The sequence below is a fragment of the Pteronotus mesoamericanus genome, unplaced genomic scaffold (genome assembly GCF_021234165.1).
Source record: "Pteronotus mesoamericanus isolate MK-2021 breed Mesoamerican mustached bat unplaced genomic scaffold, CSHL_Meso_final contig_2, whole genome shotgun sequence".
NCBI classification, from domain to species: domain Eukaryota; kingdom Metazoa; phylum Chordata; class Mammalia; order Chiroptera; family Mormoopidae; genus Pteronotus; species Pteronotus mesoamericanus.
This window is the reverse complement of record NW_026555084.1, coordinates 29,247,278-29,263,263: the sequence shown is the minus strand read 5'-3', so window position 1 is coordinate 29,263,263 and position 15,986 is coordinate 29,247,278. Positions and strand designations below refer to the sequence as shown.

At 59.6% G+C, this 15,986-nt stretch overlaps 1 protein-coding gene across 1 annotated transcript in view; it reads right to left on the bottom strand.

Moving 5' to 3' along the window:
• The window catches only part of ACSL6 (acyl-CoA synthetase long chain family member 6), a 59,054-nt gene that overhangs the window by 28,788 nt on the left and 14,280 nt on the right, over positions 1 to 15,986 (bottom strand). The window contains exons 2-10 of the mRNA XM_054568499.1: positions 11,534 to 11,754; positions 8,476 to 8,590; positions 7,731 to 7,795; positions 7,369 to 7,470; positions 6,785 to 6,884; positions 6,078 to 6,256; positions 5,084 to 5,116; positions 3,819 to 3,870; positions 435 to 508 (exon numbers count right to left, since the gene is read on the bottom strand). Coding sequence (XP_054424474.1) covers positions 435 to 508; positions 3,819 to 3,870; positions 5,084 to 5,116; positions 6,078 to 6,256; positions 6,785 to 6,884; positions 7,369 to 7,470; positions 7,731 to 7,795; positions 8,476 to 8,590; positions 11,534 to 11,754 — 941 coding nt within the window. The remainder of the gene's footprint in view (positions 1 to 434; positions 509 to 3,818; positions 3,871 to 5,083; positions 5,117 to 6,077; positions 6,257 to 6,784; positions 6,885 to 7,368; positions 7,471 to 7,730; positions 7,796 to 8,475; positions 8,591 to 11,533; positions 11,755 to 15,986) is intronic.

The following is a 15,986-nucleotide window of genomic DNA, read 5'->3' as shown; positions in this document are numbered from 1 at the left end:
GGCCTTTTACTTTTAGATTTACCTTTTTAAGCACAGTATTACATATTAGCAGTTACTGTTGTTTTTCAGACTCTAGCAAATGACTGAATTAAACCCTGACCTACTTGAAAAACAACTTACTAAAGATTCTTTTCTAAATAAAGGCGTACACAAACCACAGGTATACCAGTTTTTAAAGTTCAAAATACAAAAAACATTTACATGTTTTTTTCCCTTCTGGGAACTTAGCACTGTTAGAAATCAACTAGAAGATCATTTCAGTGTTTGGGATTAAAAGCGTCTATAAAAGTGGGGGTTGCTCTCATGAGAATAGAAACTCCTGCCTAGGAAAGGCAGCCTGGTTATCAGGGAGGAAAAAAAGAAAACAAACACAAAACAACCTGAGGTTTGAGGATGTCAAGAGACACCTGCATTAATGAGTCTACTTTATTCACCTCTGTCACTTTCAGAAAGCCCGAGAAGTCAGCTACCACGTTCCCATGAGTTAGCATCGCACCCTTCGGGTTCCCTGAAAGAGAAGGCAAGAGGGCAAATTGGTTGGAAGCTCAAGGGCCACGCTCCTTTAGGAGCAGCGCCCGAGTCCGCAGTGCACCGCACCCGTGCTGCCCACCCAAGTCTCTGGCCTGAGTCCACAGCCACAGGCCAAGGCAGGTGAGTGCTGCTTCAGGGACCTTTATCCCATAGACACTTGAAGCCCATCTGGAGGCTCCCAGCAGCCTAGGACAAGAAGGCAAGGGACGCCATTGCTCAGGTGGGGCGCCGCAAGGGACTGGCGACTCGTGGCCTCACCCTCTCCTGCCTCCCTCAGGCCTCCTCACAGACACCCAGTGCCCTGCACTGCCCCCTAAAACCAGCAGTCAACTCTGCTGGCGGGAGACTTCCTTGTTGCATCCTCTGCTGGGGAAAGCCCAGCTCAGGCCGGGAGGGAGGTCTGGGGGGCTGAAGCAGTCCCTCCTGCCTGCTCATTGCAGGGAGGGGACATGGATGGTCCTGCTTTGTCATGACATGACCTTTCATTACTGCTTGTGAGGACGCCCGGGGCTGCCAGGATGGCTCAGAGGAGCAGAGGCCTGGTGGGGACCCAGGGCAGCTGTGTTGTGCTGCCACGCGGATGTGACTGGGCTCAAATCCTGGCCTTGCCTCTTGCTGCCAGCAGGCTGTTCCCCTCACTTTCCTTACCTGCAAAATGGGGGCAGGTACCCACCTCATAGGCCTTCTATATGCTCTAAGGACATAATCCATACACAAAAGATGTTAAATTAGAAGTTTCCACCAACTCAGCAGATACAACAACTGTAAAACTCCAAAAGAGATGGGCCAGGCCACGTGCAGAATTTACCCCCAAAATATCAAGTAAACCAATAAGGTAGCTTGGCAACCCTCACCGAGAAAGCAGTAATCAAAGGGTTGAGTGAACAAAGATGGAGAATTTCACACTAAGTCAGCAAGCAACCATGGAACAGAGACAGAGTGTTAACCGTCTGCCCCAAACCATCTCCCAGCTTCCCTTTCTCACTTATTCTCCCTCCCCATGTACATCTGGTGGGAGAAGGTAGGGGCCTTCAGTAGCAAGGGAGGAGGACACCAGAGAGGCCCTGGCTGGGTGACTCAGTTGGTGGAGCATTGTCCTGTACACCCAAAGGTTGTGGGTTTGAATCCCAGTCAGGGCACATGCCTAGGTTGCAGGTTCAATCCCTGGGAGGCAACTGATCGATGTTTCTCTCTCAGTCAGTTTCTCCTTCTCTCACTTCCTCCCTTCCTCTCTCTCTCTAAAATCAATAAATATATATACCCTTAGTGAAGATTTAAGAAAAAAAAAAAAGAAGATGAAGGAAGACAGACCAGAGAGGAAGGGTGGACCACGCCTGCAGCCAGCCCAGCTGGAAGGGCGGAAGACCCAGTGAGGCAGATGGATTCACTTTGAACTGATACTTGTGACTCTGAACCAAGCCCCATCATGGCCAAGGAGAAAATCTTCCCAGAATCCTAAGCTACACGTCAGGGTCAGACCATCTTTCCCACCTTTCTCCACTGAAAGACCAACGTAGCTCTTGACGAAGCTGGGAGATGGGACACAGCAGGGAAGGGAAACTATGTCCCGGGCTGTGATGCCAAGGACACGCATGGCTCATGTGCTCGGCGAGACGATGACGACCAGAGGCGCAGCACAGGCTTAGAGTGACGCCAAGGAAATGCAAGTGTGCCGCCAGGCAGGGTGACATCAGCTGGAGGCCTGCTCACTGCCCAGCTCTGCCCTGGCACCAGCCGCACCTCTGCAGGGGGAGGCCTGGCACCAACCGCCACCTGCTCTCAGGCTCCGTGCCTGCCACTCGCACATCCCACCCTGCCCCCGCACTGAGACGTAGCCTGAGCAGGAGGGCTCAGCATCCAGGAAAGCGCTGGGTGTGCGGCCTGCCCTCTCCATGTGGGCACGCATCCTAAGTCCTTTTCCCAATACGGGGTCACCATCTGTGACCAAGTGACCTGTTAAAAGCCCGAGGGTGCTCTGGGGTGGCAAAGGTCCAAAGCTAAAAGCCACCACAGTGACCTGCTCCTCAACCCAGGGCAGAGACACATCACAATTTTACATTGTGAAATTTGTGACACAAAGCGACATAAACCCGAAGAGCATTTTTGAACTCTGGGTGGGCTCTGGTGTCAGCTGCTGGAGAGCGAGGGCTGTGTCAGCTTTTCTCTAACAGGGTTAGCAGTGTGTTGGAAATTCTCAGAGCCGCTTGAGTTCATGGCAAAAATCCATCTCAAGTCAATAAAGTCAAGTGGATCACGATCCACCCACGTGGACAGTTCTGCCTGCGGGGCTGGTCAAGGGTCTGCCAGACGCCTTCGAGGCTGTGTCTGTAGAAGGCGTGGGAAGCCCCAGTTCGCTGCCCACCGAGAGCTATCATCAAGGTGGGCCAGTCTTCACCCTGGAGAAAGATCGCTGGAAACTTCTTGCCCATTCAGGGCAGGACAAGTGACTTCCCAAGTCGTCAGATGAGGGAGAGGCAGCCAGGGGAAGAGCCTTGAGCTGGCAGCTGGCAGACCAGGGCACGAGTCCAACGCCTCCATTTGCTGGTGGTGTCTGCTGGGACAGTCCCCACCCCGCTCACCTCCCAGGCCACAGTGAAGCCCCAGTGGCGCCGTGAGAGGGTGAACGGGGCACTGCAGGCTGCGAGGCGCTGTGCCTGTGGCCATGGTCCTCGTGTGCACACCTGGCCTCCCCCAGGAAAGCACCAGGACGTGTGCCCCTGTTGGCAGCAGGCACGCCATGCATCACTCCTGCTTGTCCTCATCCTGACAGCCTTGACCGTGCGCACCAGCTCAGCCCGCAGCGCACCTGCCCTGCCCTTCCATGCACCTTCCCATCTTCTACTGGGTGCCTCTAACCAGCCTCATCACAGATGAGAAATCGGGGACAGTGGTGGCAGGAGGGTTCAGTGACTGGCCTGTGGCCCCCGGGAAGACGGCTCTCAGACACCACCCCCCACACTCCTTCCACGGCCCCTGACAGGAAGCCCAGGCAGGGGCTGGAAGCTGAGAGGGGTGGGAGCTGCTTCTCCTGGAGGCATGGCGCGGCCCTGTGGCCCAGCCCCCGCCCGGGACCTCCCAGCCTACACCTGTCCCCCCGCGTCCAGCCACCCTGTGCTGCACTGCGCTGAGCACTGGGGGTACCGGGAGGGACCCAACATCTGGAGTCAGGCACAGGACAAGGCTCCGCCCATCCCAGAAGGCACTGGAGAACCCCGCAGTCACCCTGAGCAGGTTGCCAGGGAAGGGCACAGGTGGGCCTGGCTGGTGACCTGGGTGCCTCTACTTACCTGTGGTGCCGCTTGTAAAACACACAATGGAGAGGTCACTGGGCTGAGGGGGCTGCAGAGGTGAGAAGAGGTGTGTGTCAGAGGCCTGGCGGGGCAACCAGGGCGTAAGGCCCATGGGCCCCTCCACCAACCAGCCCTTCTGTGCACTGCCCCGTGTGGGCTGTGTCGGCACCCGTGTGCGCCTGTGGGCTGCAGTCCGGGAGGTGGAAAGGCAAGGCCCCAGGACAGGAGGAAAGAAGCTGAGGAACCCTAATGAGAGCACAGACATCCCCCCGTGCCATCGACCTCACGCCTGGTCCACCGCCTCCCTTCTACCCCTCGGGTCTGAGCTGAATTCCAGGTGGGATGGGGCTGCCGTGGCCACATCTGGGCCTCAACCAAAGATCTGCCCTTTGTAGCGAGTGTGACCCAGTTCCCTCCTTCCTGCCCATGTTCTCCCCAGGCCTGCGGTCAGGCTCAGGGACAGAACATGTAGCCCAAGGAACTGAGCCGCCTGCTGTGTCACTGAGACGGCTCTGCATCAGGCCCGTGCCCTGGCACTGGGCGTAGAGCTGTGGGGTCACCAGAAGGAGCCCACCACGACTGCTTGCCCATGAAGGATGGCTCCCCAGAGGAAGTGACATGATTTGAGAATGAAGGACAAGCGAGATGAAATGAGAGTAAGGAACTAGCCCGAACAAAGGCCAGGGCGTGCTGGGTGTCGGAGAGCAGTCCTCTAAGGCTGGGGCATGGTGCGTGCAAGGCGGGTACACACCCCGGGCTCCCCGTGAGGGGCCCTGTTTAGGCCTGTGTATGAGAAAGCTCATGGGGGTGGGAGGGCCAAGCTGGGGGAGGGCTGGAGGCAAGAGGCCCTGTTAGAAAGCCAAACACCCCCAAATGGTCCCTCCCGGGGAGCAGCAAGCGTCACCGGTGACTTGGCCCTAGGCAGTGTCACTGGGGGTGAGACAGAAAAGATGAACAAAGCAGGCAGACGCCACCGGGCCTCAAGGCCTGAGGTTCCCTGTTGGCTCTGTTGCTGTTTCTGTCCACCCCCTCCTCTGGGGAGTCTGCTGCATTGATTCCTGCTCCAGGTCCCTCTTGAGACCCTCACCCACAGAAGCCTGGACACCCGCGTGGGCATTTCCTGTGTCGCTCAGAGGAGCTGCTTATTGGCATGGGGGTGCTGCTCTGGCCTGTCCGCTGAGCCCCACACAGAGTGAGGGCTCCGTAAGGACGCATCCTCACGCCGCCCATCTCAACAAAGACCTGCTGGTGGGCGACCTTACCACTGGGACGTGATGATTCTCTTGGCCACAGTCCTAGAAGAAGAAAATACTGATTTTAAGTCCTCAAAAGTTCTTATTAATTAAAAAAAAATTGAAATAAACTCTGCATCGTGTGCCCTGTTCCTGCGCCAGGCCCAGAGTGCAGGGTTCTCTGCCCAGACGTGGTCCACGCGGAGACACCACCGCAGTGGCCTCTCCTCAGACACACATCCAGGCCGAGGCCACCGCCCACGCTGAGGCCGGAGCCTGGGGCCCAGGGAGAGGCCAGGCACTGTGCACACGCACCGTGGGGGAGGCAGCCCGAGGTGCTGTGGTACATCTGCACATGTGCTTGGGACAGAGTGGCCGGATGGCCTGGGCTTCCAGATTAGGGCTGGAGGGGCAGAGAAGCCACTCGCATGGCTGTGTCCCCGAAAGCCGTGGCAGGTGCAAGCGCACCGGAGTTGTACGTGCAGTTAGGAGCAGATCGGGAGGCAGGAGGGGACTGGAGGGCCCAGGGGCCTAGATCCCATAAGGCAGAAGTGGGGTCAGCTGGTACTGAGCAGGGCCTGAGGCCCTGGAGGCCAGAATGTCCTGTGTTACTCCAGCAGGTCACCAGCTGCCGCCAAGCTGACATCTTTGGGGAGGCCATGCACAGAAAAATCAGTTCTGCTGGCTGCTGGGGTCTGGGACACATTTGCAAGAACGTCTCCATGACGCCTAGGCTTCGTGTCTCCCTCCTCAGGCTCAGACCGGCTGCTGCCACTGGAAATGAGGCTGCGAGAGCAGCTCTGGGGCAACCAGGGGCCACCACGCACCCTGGCCGGACTGTGCCAGCCAACTGAGCCTGTTACCCACCACCAGCCCTGTGAAGCCTGCTCTGTCTCAACCCTCATGGGGCCTGACAGCCCATGACACCCATCCGAGGGCACGAGGGGCAGAGAAGCGGCAGCCCCAGCGTGGCGGCTAGCCAGCTGCGGCCCGGCAGACCACCCAGGCAGAAGCAGCCCCTCACCTCCACAGCCTGCATGGACTTCAGGACCACCCCACACTCCTGCCCTCTGTCCTTCAGAGCTTCCTCGAATGGCTCCATGAGGATAATCAGCTTGAGTCCTGGAGTCTCCTTCCTCTCCACGTGCTCCAGCAGAAGCTGGGCCTTCTGAGGCTTGTCCACAATCACGGTGCTGATGTCAGCTGCAGGGACCGTCAGAAAGTCAGGCAGTGGCTGCAGGCAGCACACGCCAGGCAGCAGAACCATGGCTGTGTGTGCCACAGCTGGTGTGGAAGTCAGCAGGTAAGACAGGCAGCCGGGTTAGGTGCTGCGTACAGAGCAGAGTGCATGGAGGCTGGAAACCCCAAAGGCAGGAGGCCACTGCCTCTCCTGGAAAGGTTTCCAGGCACCCTGTGCTGTGGGCTCAACCCCTATTGTCCCTGGTCGGCTGAGACAGTCACCACCGCCGGCACCTGCCCCAAGCTGCAGTGACCCATAGAGGGTGGGTGGGCAGCCCGTGTGGGGGCAGGTGCAGAGACCCCTTCTTGGTAGCCAGGCCTGTGCAAGGAGCCTTGTGGTGACTCAGGAAGCCAATGCAGGGGCCAGAGCGGAAGCCCCCAGTATTCTCTGAGAGCAGAAGCAAAGTGCTTCCGATTAGTGTGAGGCAACTGGCACACCCTGAGAGGCCGTGGGGGGCGGGGGCTCGCTGCCAGTGGCAGGGGCAAGCTCACCTGTGTTGATGATGTAGCGGATGGCCCCAGGGCCCAGGGTGTCATAGAGTGGGACCACCACCATAGAATACGTGTAGCAGGCAAGCTCCGCGATGATCCACTGTGGAGACACGCGGGTCGGGGTGGGGGAACACAGCAGGTGGCGGGGCTGCATTGCCCTGAGGCCCAGGCCACCAGATCCTTGCTCTAGGTTCTGTGACGACAGGGCTCGGTCTGGCCCTCCAAGTGCGGCAAGGAATCCGTGAGGCTGATGGCGTGTGCCTGCTCACGCCCCCTACACCATGCTGGCCCCAGGGAATTCTGGGACTCTAAACAGCCCCATGCCAACATCCAGGGCCAGCATGGGCTTCTTCCCCAGGTCCTCCCCTCCCCCAGCTCAGGGAGGCACTGTGTGTTGGGCTGGGTGGGTTGGGGGGTGGAGGGAGCTGGGTTGGGATGTACAATCCCAATTAGGGCCAAAGCCCCGGGAGCAGGAGGCTGTGGCATGGACCAAGGGTCTCTGTTTTTCCCCTTGTCCCAGGCCCAGCGGGAGCCTGCCCCCCACTCCACTAATATTTCTAAAACCAGTCACAGCAGGTGCTCACCTCTGGTCGATTTTGTGCAAAAACGCCAATAAACTGGTCCGTACATGCTTTGCAGTTGTGCTGGAGAAGTCCGGACCCTAGAAATTCAGCCCTGTCGGCCACCTGCATGGGGACGTGGGAAAGTGATGGGGAAGGAAGGAGTCTTCTGCAGGGGAGGGGCACCCCGGGGGCACTCCCGCAGGTCTGAGGCGGCCCGACGCCCCACCCAGGGGTCTGGCAGCCCGGTGAGGCTGCTGCCGGCAGTTTGGCAGGCAGGCCAGGCGAGGCCGATAGGACCCCGAGAAACAGCAGGATGCCCACCCGCTCCCCAAGTGCCAGGCCTGCACGGGCGGGCAGAGTGGAGCCTGTCCTCTGTCGCTCACCTCCTGGTAGGACAGCCACTGATAAGGCTGCTTGGGCTTCCTGAAGCCAAGACACGGGCCATTCCCTGCAGAGAGATAAGCAGGCCTTGTGCAAGGGAGGAGGGCAGGGTGGGGGCGCTGGCAGACGCCTGATGGACACCATATGCCGCGGGGTGGTCCATGGGCCGAGGGCACTGCCCCGCCCCCAGCTGCCTGTCTGACCTGCCGAGGCCCCGGAAGGCCTAAAGCACACAAGCAGGGCATCGGCCCAGGGGCCCGGGAGGTCCCGGAACAGGGGCTCACGCAGTGCGGGTTCCGCCTGTGGCCTGCGTGATGCAGCCCTGAGAGAACAGAGACCTGGGGCCACTGGACAGGGGTAGCAGGCTGCCTCCCTGCACCCACCTGCCTTTGCCTCATACCCCGGGTCACACAGGCATCTCAGGGGCTCAGGGGTCAGAACAATGCCAGCCAGTGGCCTGGTGGTTCAAGTCCCACCAGGGGCGGCCCATCGGAGATACAGGGTCTGGGCTAAGAGATGGCTTAAGGCCAGTTAGTCCCAGAGACAGAACACTGCCGAGGCCAGGCTTCTGGCCACATAGTGCAGCTACCTCTCTGACTGGGTGCAGGGAGGCCCCGAGTGTCTCCTCTCCTCCTCACCTGGGCACCATTCACGTGCCACGCCCCTGGTACCACACTGGCTCACCCCTACCCTTGAACCTGCTCAACCCCGGCCACCGCCCCTCCACACCCTCACCGTCCCTGTCACCTGAGATGCTGAGCCCGCGACGGAACACCTCATACATGGTCCTGGCATCGTCGTAGTAGTGGGCGAGCAGCTGAGGGCCATCCCCAATCACGGACCGCCGGGCCCCCCCGCTGTCCTGCAGGCCAAGCACAGGCCAAGGAGCTGGCTGAGGCAGGCAGGGCTGTCGCAGGAGGGCACCGCACGCACCGCGCTGCACGCCACTCGGATACACACCCCCGTGGGGCCGGGACCTGCTCTGTGCACTCACACACGGCCTGTACACACATGACCTGTACACAGGTTCACATACATGTGGCTTGTACACACTTGACTGTGTGCCTCCACACACACAGCTGGCTCGTGCACACAGGCCCAGTACACCGGCCTCCCACACACACACAGCACCCACGCACCACGTCAGCATATACAAAATGGCCAGAATTTCATTGGCTGTTCATACCACCGACACAGGTCACACATACAATGGAGTGGAGAGTGTTGGCTGGAGTTAGGCTGCCCCTGGCTTCGTGATCAACCTGCCAAGCTGGCCCCCTCATGCCATCATCTGCTGCTCCTATGACCCTAGGTTAAGAATCATTTGGGTGCCATCCATCATTCACATGACAGTGAGGAGTCTGAGGACTAGCTGGAGGTTCTTTCCCAGGAACAGTGGGGCCTCGAAGGCCATGGGGGCAGCAGGGCACCGGCTCCCGGGCCCTCGGTGGTGTGGGTCCGGAGTGGGAAGGCAGCAAACGCCCCCGATGCCGTGAGGGAGGGAGAGGAGCTGGGCGTCCTGGGCCTCCTTCCCCGTCACCATGCCACCCCTCCTCAGGCAGCCCCAGGCCCAGGACGCTCCGGAACCACGGCTCGACCTCTTCTCTGAGCACGATTCAGGCTGCACTGGGCTGGCCCTCGACCTGCCATCTCTTGAAACACCAGTTCTGAGGAAAAACGTCGGTGTGAGCCATCAGACAGCCAGGCTGAAAACCACAGGCGGCTCTCAACTGTTTATGCAAAGTTTGCAACCTTGCATAAACTTTTGCAACTGTTTGGCCAGTGAGTGCTCCCTGAGCCCCAGGCCCATGTACATATACCGTCAGACCTGGATAGTGTTCAGGGTGACAGAAATGACAGAGCAAGAGACGGCATGCCAGGAGCAAAGGAGTTCAAGTCACGTGTGCGCCAGGGAGTGGTGCCGGGCTGGGTTTGGAAGGATGCACAGGAGGCAGGAGGAGGAGGAGGTAACGGCAGTCTCGCTGGAACCAGGACAAGTGCAAGAGCACAGGCAGGAGACACCGGTGCACTCAGGAAACTGAGGGCCACGTGTGGAGCGCCAGGCGGTAAACCGAGGAGGCCAGAGAGCCCGCAGGTCCAGGCAAGGGGTCTGGCCTTAGGGTTGAGTGCGACGGGAACCAGGGGAGGATTCTAAGCTGGGGTGCGTGACCTGATCCGAGTCATGTTTCTCAGGGCGCACACAGTGAGTGCCACCAGGCCCCGCGTGGCCGGGGCCCCTCTTCCCTCATTTCCTACTCTCTCCTCTGCCTGCTCCGCTGCTGCCGCTCTGGCGTCCTGTGCCCCAGGGGCGAGGCAGGGCTCAGTCTTCCCAGGAAGGGAGGCCTCAGCTGTGTCCATGGCCTGTCCTCGCAGCCAGACCCACAAGGTGACTCTCGGGCCCCCACACACTGGACCAGGGCCACTCCCACACAGGCCTTATCCAGATCACTGTCACCTCCAGCCCAGGCACCCCCGTTGCCTCCTCACCCCTGTCCCGCCACAGCCACCCTCCTACAGCACAAACTGGCTCTGTCCCTACTCCTGAAGACCCCACAGAAATCCATGCTGCCCACCCCTGCGCAGGTCCTGTGACTCTGGCCTCGCCGACCTCTCCGGGCAAGTTGCCATTATGAGCTCACCCAAACGACGGGTTTAGAGCTCTCTGTGTCACCTCAGCGAACCCTGCCGCAGCCCTAGGAAGCAGTGCTCTTGTCATCACTCTCTTGACTGTTGAGGAAACCGAAGCTCAGAGAGTTAAGAAACTGCCAAGGACCATATGCCAGTAGGAGGCACAGTCAGCCACTAACCCGGGGTCACCAAAGGCCATTCTCGTCACCGCTCTGCAGTCCCTCTGCACCACACAACCTCCCCACACAAATCACCACTTGCCAAAGCCACCAGGTGCCTCAGGACACGCCTGTACTTGGGCACGTGTCGTTCTCTGATGGAAAATGGCCTGAGGGACCAGCCCTATCTCCACCTGCACCCTCTCCTGCCTGGCAAAATTCATGTTTATGCTCAGCAAGATGCACCATCAAGAGCAAAAAGCGAGGTGCTGCATGGTGTACACAGCAGATACTGTTAAAAGGGGAGTGGAGATCTACACATTTGCTCAGGGACAATCATTGACACAGTTCTCAGGGGGGCAGAGCTGGGAGGCGAGAGGAAGGCGGTGGCAGCTCCCCCGTGTGTGTCCCTTTGTTCCTCTGACACTGGGTGAATATCTTATCTATTCAAAATGAACAGAATTTCAGTTCAGGAAAAGACAGTTTTTAAATGGCAAAATAAGTTCCATAAGCTTAATAGAAAAATAAGTGTCACTAGCCCTTCTAGACTTAGCTCAGAACACCCTTGTCCAGGCTGGGCCACTGCGCCTCCCTCCTGTCGTGTGCCCCGGGAGGGTAGTCGCTGGGGTGGGTTCAGCTCTGGGTCCCAGCAGAAGACCAGGGCTGGGCAGAGGGCGAGTCTGGAAGGAATTGACCCAGCAGTCCCTTGAGAACCTGCTCAGGCCTCCTGCTGAGGCACCAGTGAGCTAATGCCCCCACCCAAGACGTAGGCAAACTGCAAGCCCAGATCAAGGCCCAGGTCAGGCTCTGCCCAGGGCTCAGCTGCTGGGAGAGGCAGAAGGAGCATCTGGTAGGAGATGCTACCCAAGGCCAATGGGGCTTGCTGGTCGGCGTCCAGGGGAAACTAAGGCTCTCTGGGCCGTCTCAGGTCAAAGAAGCCACAATTCTGGCTTCTACATTCGTAATGACTGTCATCTGCCCACTGCTTCCCGTAGCTCCACTGCTCGAACCCCACTCACCTCCACTTCCTCTGACTGCATCAGGAGGTTGCACGGAGGCCGCAAGGCCTTTGGCCGGTGAGTGAACCAGTAGGCGAGGATGGCGGCCAGCGCACCCATACTCATGAGGGTGGTGGCGGAAAGACTGCGGAAGAACTGACCCAAGTCGCCCAGCTCGGGCAGCCGCAGCATCCTCAGAATCTCCTGTGTCTGCATCTTCTCCAGAAGCGAGAGAATGAACTCTGCAGGAAACAAGAGGCAGGTGAGGGAGGAGACCTGCTGGCAGGTGAGGGAAGGGTCCTGGGTGTGCCCTCCCACCTGTCTTGGATCATATGACACAGTGCCCTTGGCCAACCACACCGCAGGTCAGGTGCTGGACTAGCGGGGTGTGTGGTCTCCTGTTACACCGCAGTGCACCCCCGAAGCAGGCCGTCTGGAAGGTGACAGCCCAGGGCCCTTAGCGGTCCCACCTGACAGCCCGCCATCCAGCTAGTTCTGAGAACCATGTGTGCAGGCCCAGGGCCGTGGTGGACAGCTGCTTCCCTATCCTCCAGGGGCGCTGGCAGCTCTAGAGGCAGTGCTGCTGCCTGAGCGCAAGGCCCCGTGCCCTGCCTCTGCTGTGTGGTCGCAGCTCTGTGCTTACCTCTGCTCCTGGGGCACGGAGAGGACAGATGGCCTGGGCCTGCCAGGCACTGTGCCCAGACTGAGCGGGGGAGGGGCGCAGGCTCCTCCCACTCCATTTCAGAGCTCCTGCCCCGCAGCCCGGGCCCAAGGAAGACAGAGGAGGCAAGAGGCCGGAGCCCACAGAGCAGCCCTGACAGACACCTCCAGCCCTCATGGTGTGAGGGCAAGGGCCTACCTGCCAGGGGCTTGTGGGTGACACCCAGGGTCCCCCCAGGCCCACATCCTGACCCACCACGGACTCCTCTTGAAGAAAAGTTGGATCCAAAGATGGACCAGGGCCTGAGGTGATGCTGGCAGGCGCCCACTTTCTGAGGAAGCGCAGAGCTCCCGTTAGCCGCGGGGGTGGGGCCCCGTCGCTGCTCTGCTGGTCCCAGACTGTTCGCCGCCGTGCAGTGTGGTTCTGGCCCACCACAGGCCAGGCGCCAGCCGGCACGGCCGTTCTCGCCCGCGCTGCCCTCCCTGGGATCCCATCAGCTAACGTCCAGCTAATGGCAGAGAGGGGCAGGCGTTGAGCCAATGGAGGGGAAAGGGTCCAAGGCTCAGAAAGAAAGGGCCTGGAAAAGTGCCTATGTGCCCCTGGGGTAACCAGTGTCTCTTGGGATGGTGCCTATGGTGGTCAGGGTGCCACACTCAACTCACTGCAGTGCCAGAGGACGCAGGGGGCTCACACGGGACATGGAGGATGCCCTGGGGAGGCGCTGGAGCGCTTCTGTGAGAAGCACAGGTGACCGACTTTGGTTCAAAGAGGGCAGGCCCCAGGGGCTCCAACCCCCACCCGCTAGCGGATGAGGGAGGCAGCGTGGGCAGGGCAGCCTGTGGCCCAGGGGGCTTCGGGGTCAGCGCTCTGCCCAGGACCGAGGAAGGTAGCCAGGCTTTCATCCTTGGTGTCACTGCCCGATAGGACCTGAGGCTACAAGTGCTGCCTCACCCCTACAGATCCACCAGCCCTGCAAGGCTCGGGGCTCCAGGCCACCCACGGGCACCCACCTCGCCGGCCCGCAGCCTTTAGGACCGTGGCTGTGGTTTCCCTTCCCGGGAAACAGTAAGAAATCCAATGGCAGCCATTCCGCAGCCATGGGATACAAGCCAAACAGCCATTGCTTGACCCCTGAGAGAGCAGAGATCTGCTGAAATGCCAATAAATGGTTTCTGTGCTAAATTGTAACATCACCACACCAGAGATGAAGTCAGCGATGTGCAAAGTCACCGCAGAGGAGGTGAATAAAGCTCCTCAATAAGTCCCTCCTCCTTCACTTAGAAGCTACGTAAAATTGAGCATATTCCACTTCTCAGGACCTCGCCTTCCCTTCTTTAAAATGGGGAAAGGATCACTCAGGCACCTGAAGTTCCTTGTACTATGTCTGGCACAGTTGGAGGCATGCCGGGACCAAAGGGATGGCTAAAGGGGTGCTTGTCAGAGCAAGGAGGAGGCTGGGCCCAGGCGGGTCCCCAGAGGGCAGAGGCACCCGTGCCCAGGCACTGCAGCCCCACAGGAGTTCGTGCTGCAGACGCGGCACGACGGGCTCGCTGAGTCCTGGGAACACTCACCAGCTCCCCGGAGGCCCTGGCTGCTCCCCAAGGAGCAAAGGAAGTGAGCCCCAGCCAGCGAGAGCGTTCTCGCTGAGTTCCTGAGCCAGAAGCTGTTTTACCAGCAGCCGCCAGGAGCTGGATCAGTTCATGGTCATCCCACAGGAAGGAGCCACTCCTGGCAGAGGTTCCAGTCACGGTTCTCCATCGGCAAAGCAGAGGCCCAGCTACACACTGTAGGGAGCCCACCAAGGAAAACCACTCTGGGGAGGGTCCTGTCCAGTTGGCCAGCTTGCTTCCTTGGTCCCATCAGATAACTGACTTAGCACATAGCGGACAATTCAGATAGGCCACAAGCACCTGGGCTGGTTCTCTGAGCTGACTGACGTTTCCTCTAATGGGCACAACTGACTCAACAGGCTGGGAGGCCAAGCCCCAAGAAATCCCTGCCGAGCCCTTAAAAGCTCATCTATATGGTCCCAGAAGCTGTAGAGAAAATCCTGGAACTTCATTACACCAGTTCCCGGTCCTTGACAGTTGCTCACAAGCCCTAAGCTGTAGAACACAGGCATGGGTGGCTTCTGCAGCCGTGCTGGGTTTCCACAGGGCACAGCCCACAACGGCCGAAGCTACCCATCTACCTATCATCAGCCCACCCACCCACCTATCCACCAAACCATCCACCCAATCTTCCACCTGCCCACTTACCTACCCACCCACCCACCCACCCATGCATTCATCTCGATGCCCCGCTCTCAGCCAGCCCAGGGTTAGGCCCTGGGTAACCAGATGGGGGCTGCCCTCAGTCCCATGGGGTAGACACACAAGGAGGCAGCAGTGCCGTGCGGTATGGTTTGGGCTGCGGTCAGGCAGGGAGAGCCCGAGGGGGCGCCCAACGCAGGGACGGAGGCTCCTGGCAGAGGCTGAAGATCGAGAGGAAAGGGCATGCCGAGCAGAGGGAAGCAAATATACAATGGCTGGAGTTGAGAGAGGTCATTGAGCACTTAGCAAATTAATATTCTACTGAGGGAAAAGTCCTGAGCCCGTGAAACCTTCTACAAGAGTCAGCGCCACAAGTCTGAGGATGGTCGCCCAGATGTGCCGAGCTTTCAGAAGTCACCAAAGTGCCACAGTCCCCAGGTAAGGGAAGAAGATAACTTGCCTAAACTTCCTGAATTCCTGGCGCCTGGGAAGCCCTTGACTGTACACAGCACTGTTGGATCCTCACAGCAGCTCCCTAGACTCATTATAAGGTGGGAAACAGAGACTCTACTGAAGAAATGACCTGCCATTTGCAGGTACACAGTCAGTGAGTGAGGGAGCCAGGACTCAAGCCCCAGACGACAGCCTCCGAACCTCTGCCTTGCGTGGTGCCGCCACCCCACCCCGGCCCACGTCGCACTGCCCACAGCCGTGGCCCTTGCCCTCCTTTGCAGCCGTGCTGAACCACCAGCAGACCGGCTCCAGAGCCGCTCAGCAGAGCCCGGCCCAGGCTGTGGGGGTTGGGGCTGCGCTGAGCCACCAGGGCCTGTAAGCAGGAAAGAGCCATTCAGACTGTCCCTGTTCTTTGCCAGGTGCACTCCTAGACTCACATCACAAACTCTCCGCCTTCTCGTGGCCGGGTCCTTCTTCCCCAGGAGGCGCACTCACCTGGGGGGACGGAGGTAGTGGGAAAGGGCCTGGCCGCCCACTGCCTGCCCCCCAGCTCCTCCTTGGTGCCCACCACAACAGAGATCTCAGGAGTGGCAGCAGCTCCTCTGCCCTGGGGCTGGGACCGCACCCTCCCCCTTGGCTAGGCAGTGGCCAGAGGGTGTCATTCTTCCAGGCTCACTGGCTTCTCGGGGTCAAGACTGTTTGCCTTTCCCCCGAGAGTCCCTTCAGACCTGGGAGCCATTGTAGGCCAGGACTAAAAATTCAGGTCCTCTGAGGACACGGGCCTTGGCGCCAGCCCGAACCACCCAGCTGGTGGCAAGGGGCGGGGCAAAGCCTCGGCCTGAGAGGCCGGTCTCGTCTCATCATTCCACAGGGCCTTGGCTTCCTCTGACCTCCACGCCCTCTCTGTCCATCTGGGGTGGGGCTCGGTGGTCCCTGGGGTCCCAGCCATGGCCACCTCCTTCTATCCCGGGAGGCTCTCCTGGTTGCAGCAGCCTGGGCGCAGGGGTGGGGAGTGGCACCCAAGGGACTCAGCGGTGCTGGTGTTGTCCTGTTGTCAAGTGAGCGCTGTGAACGTTTGTAAACGTTCACCCAGTAGGAGGACCCAGCC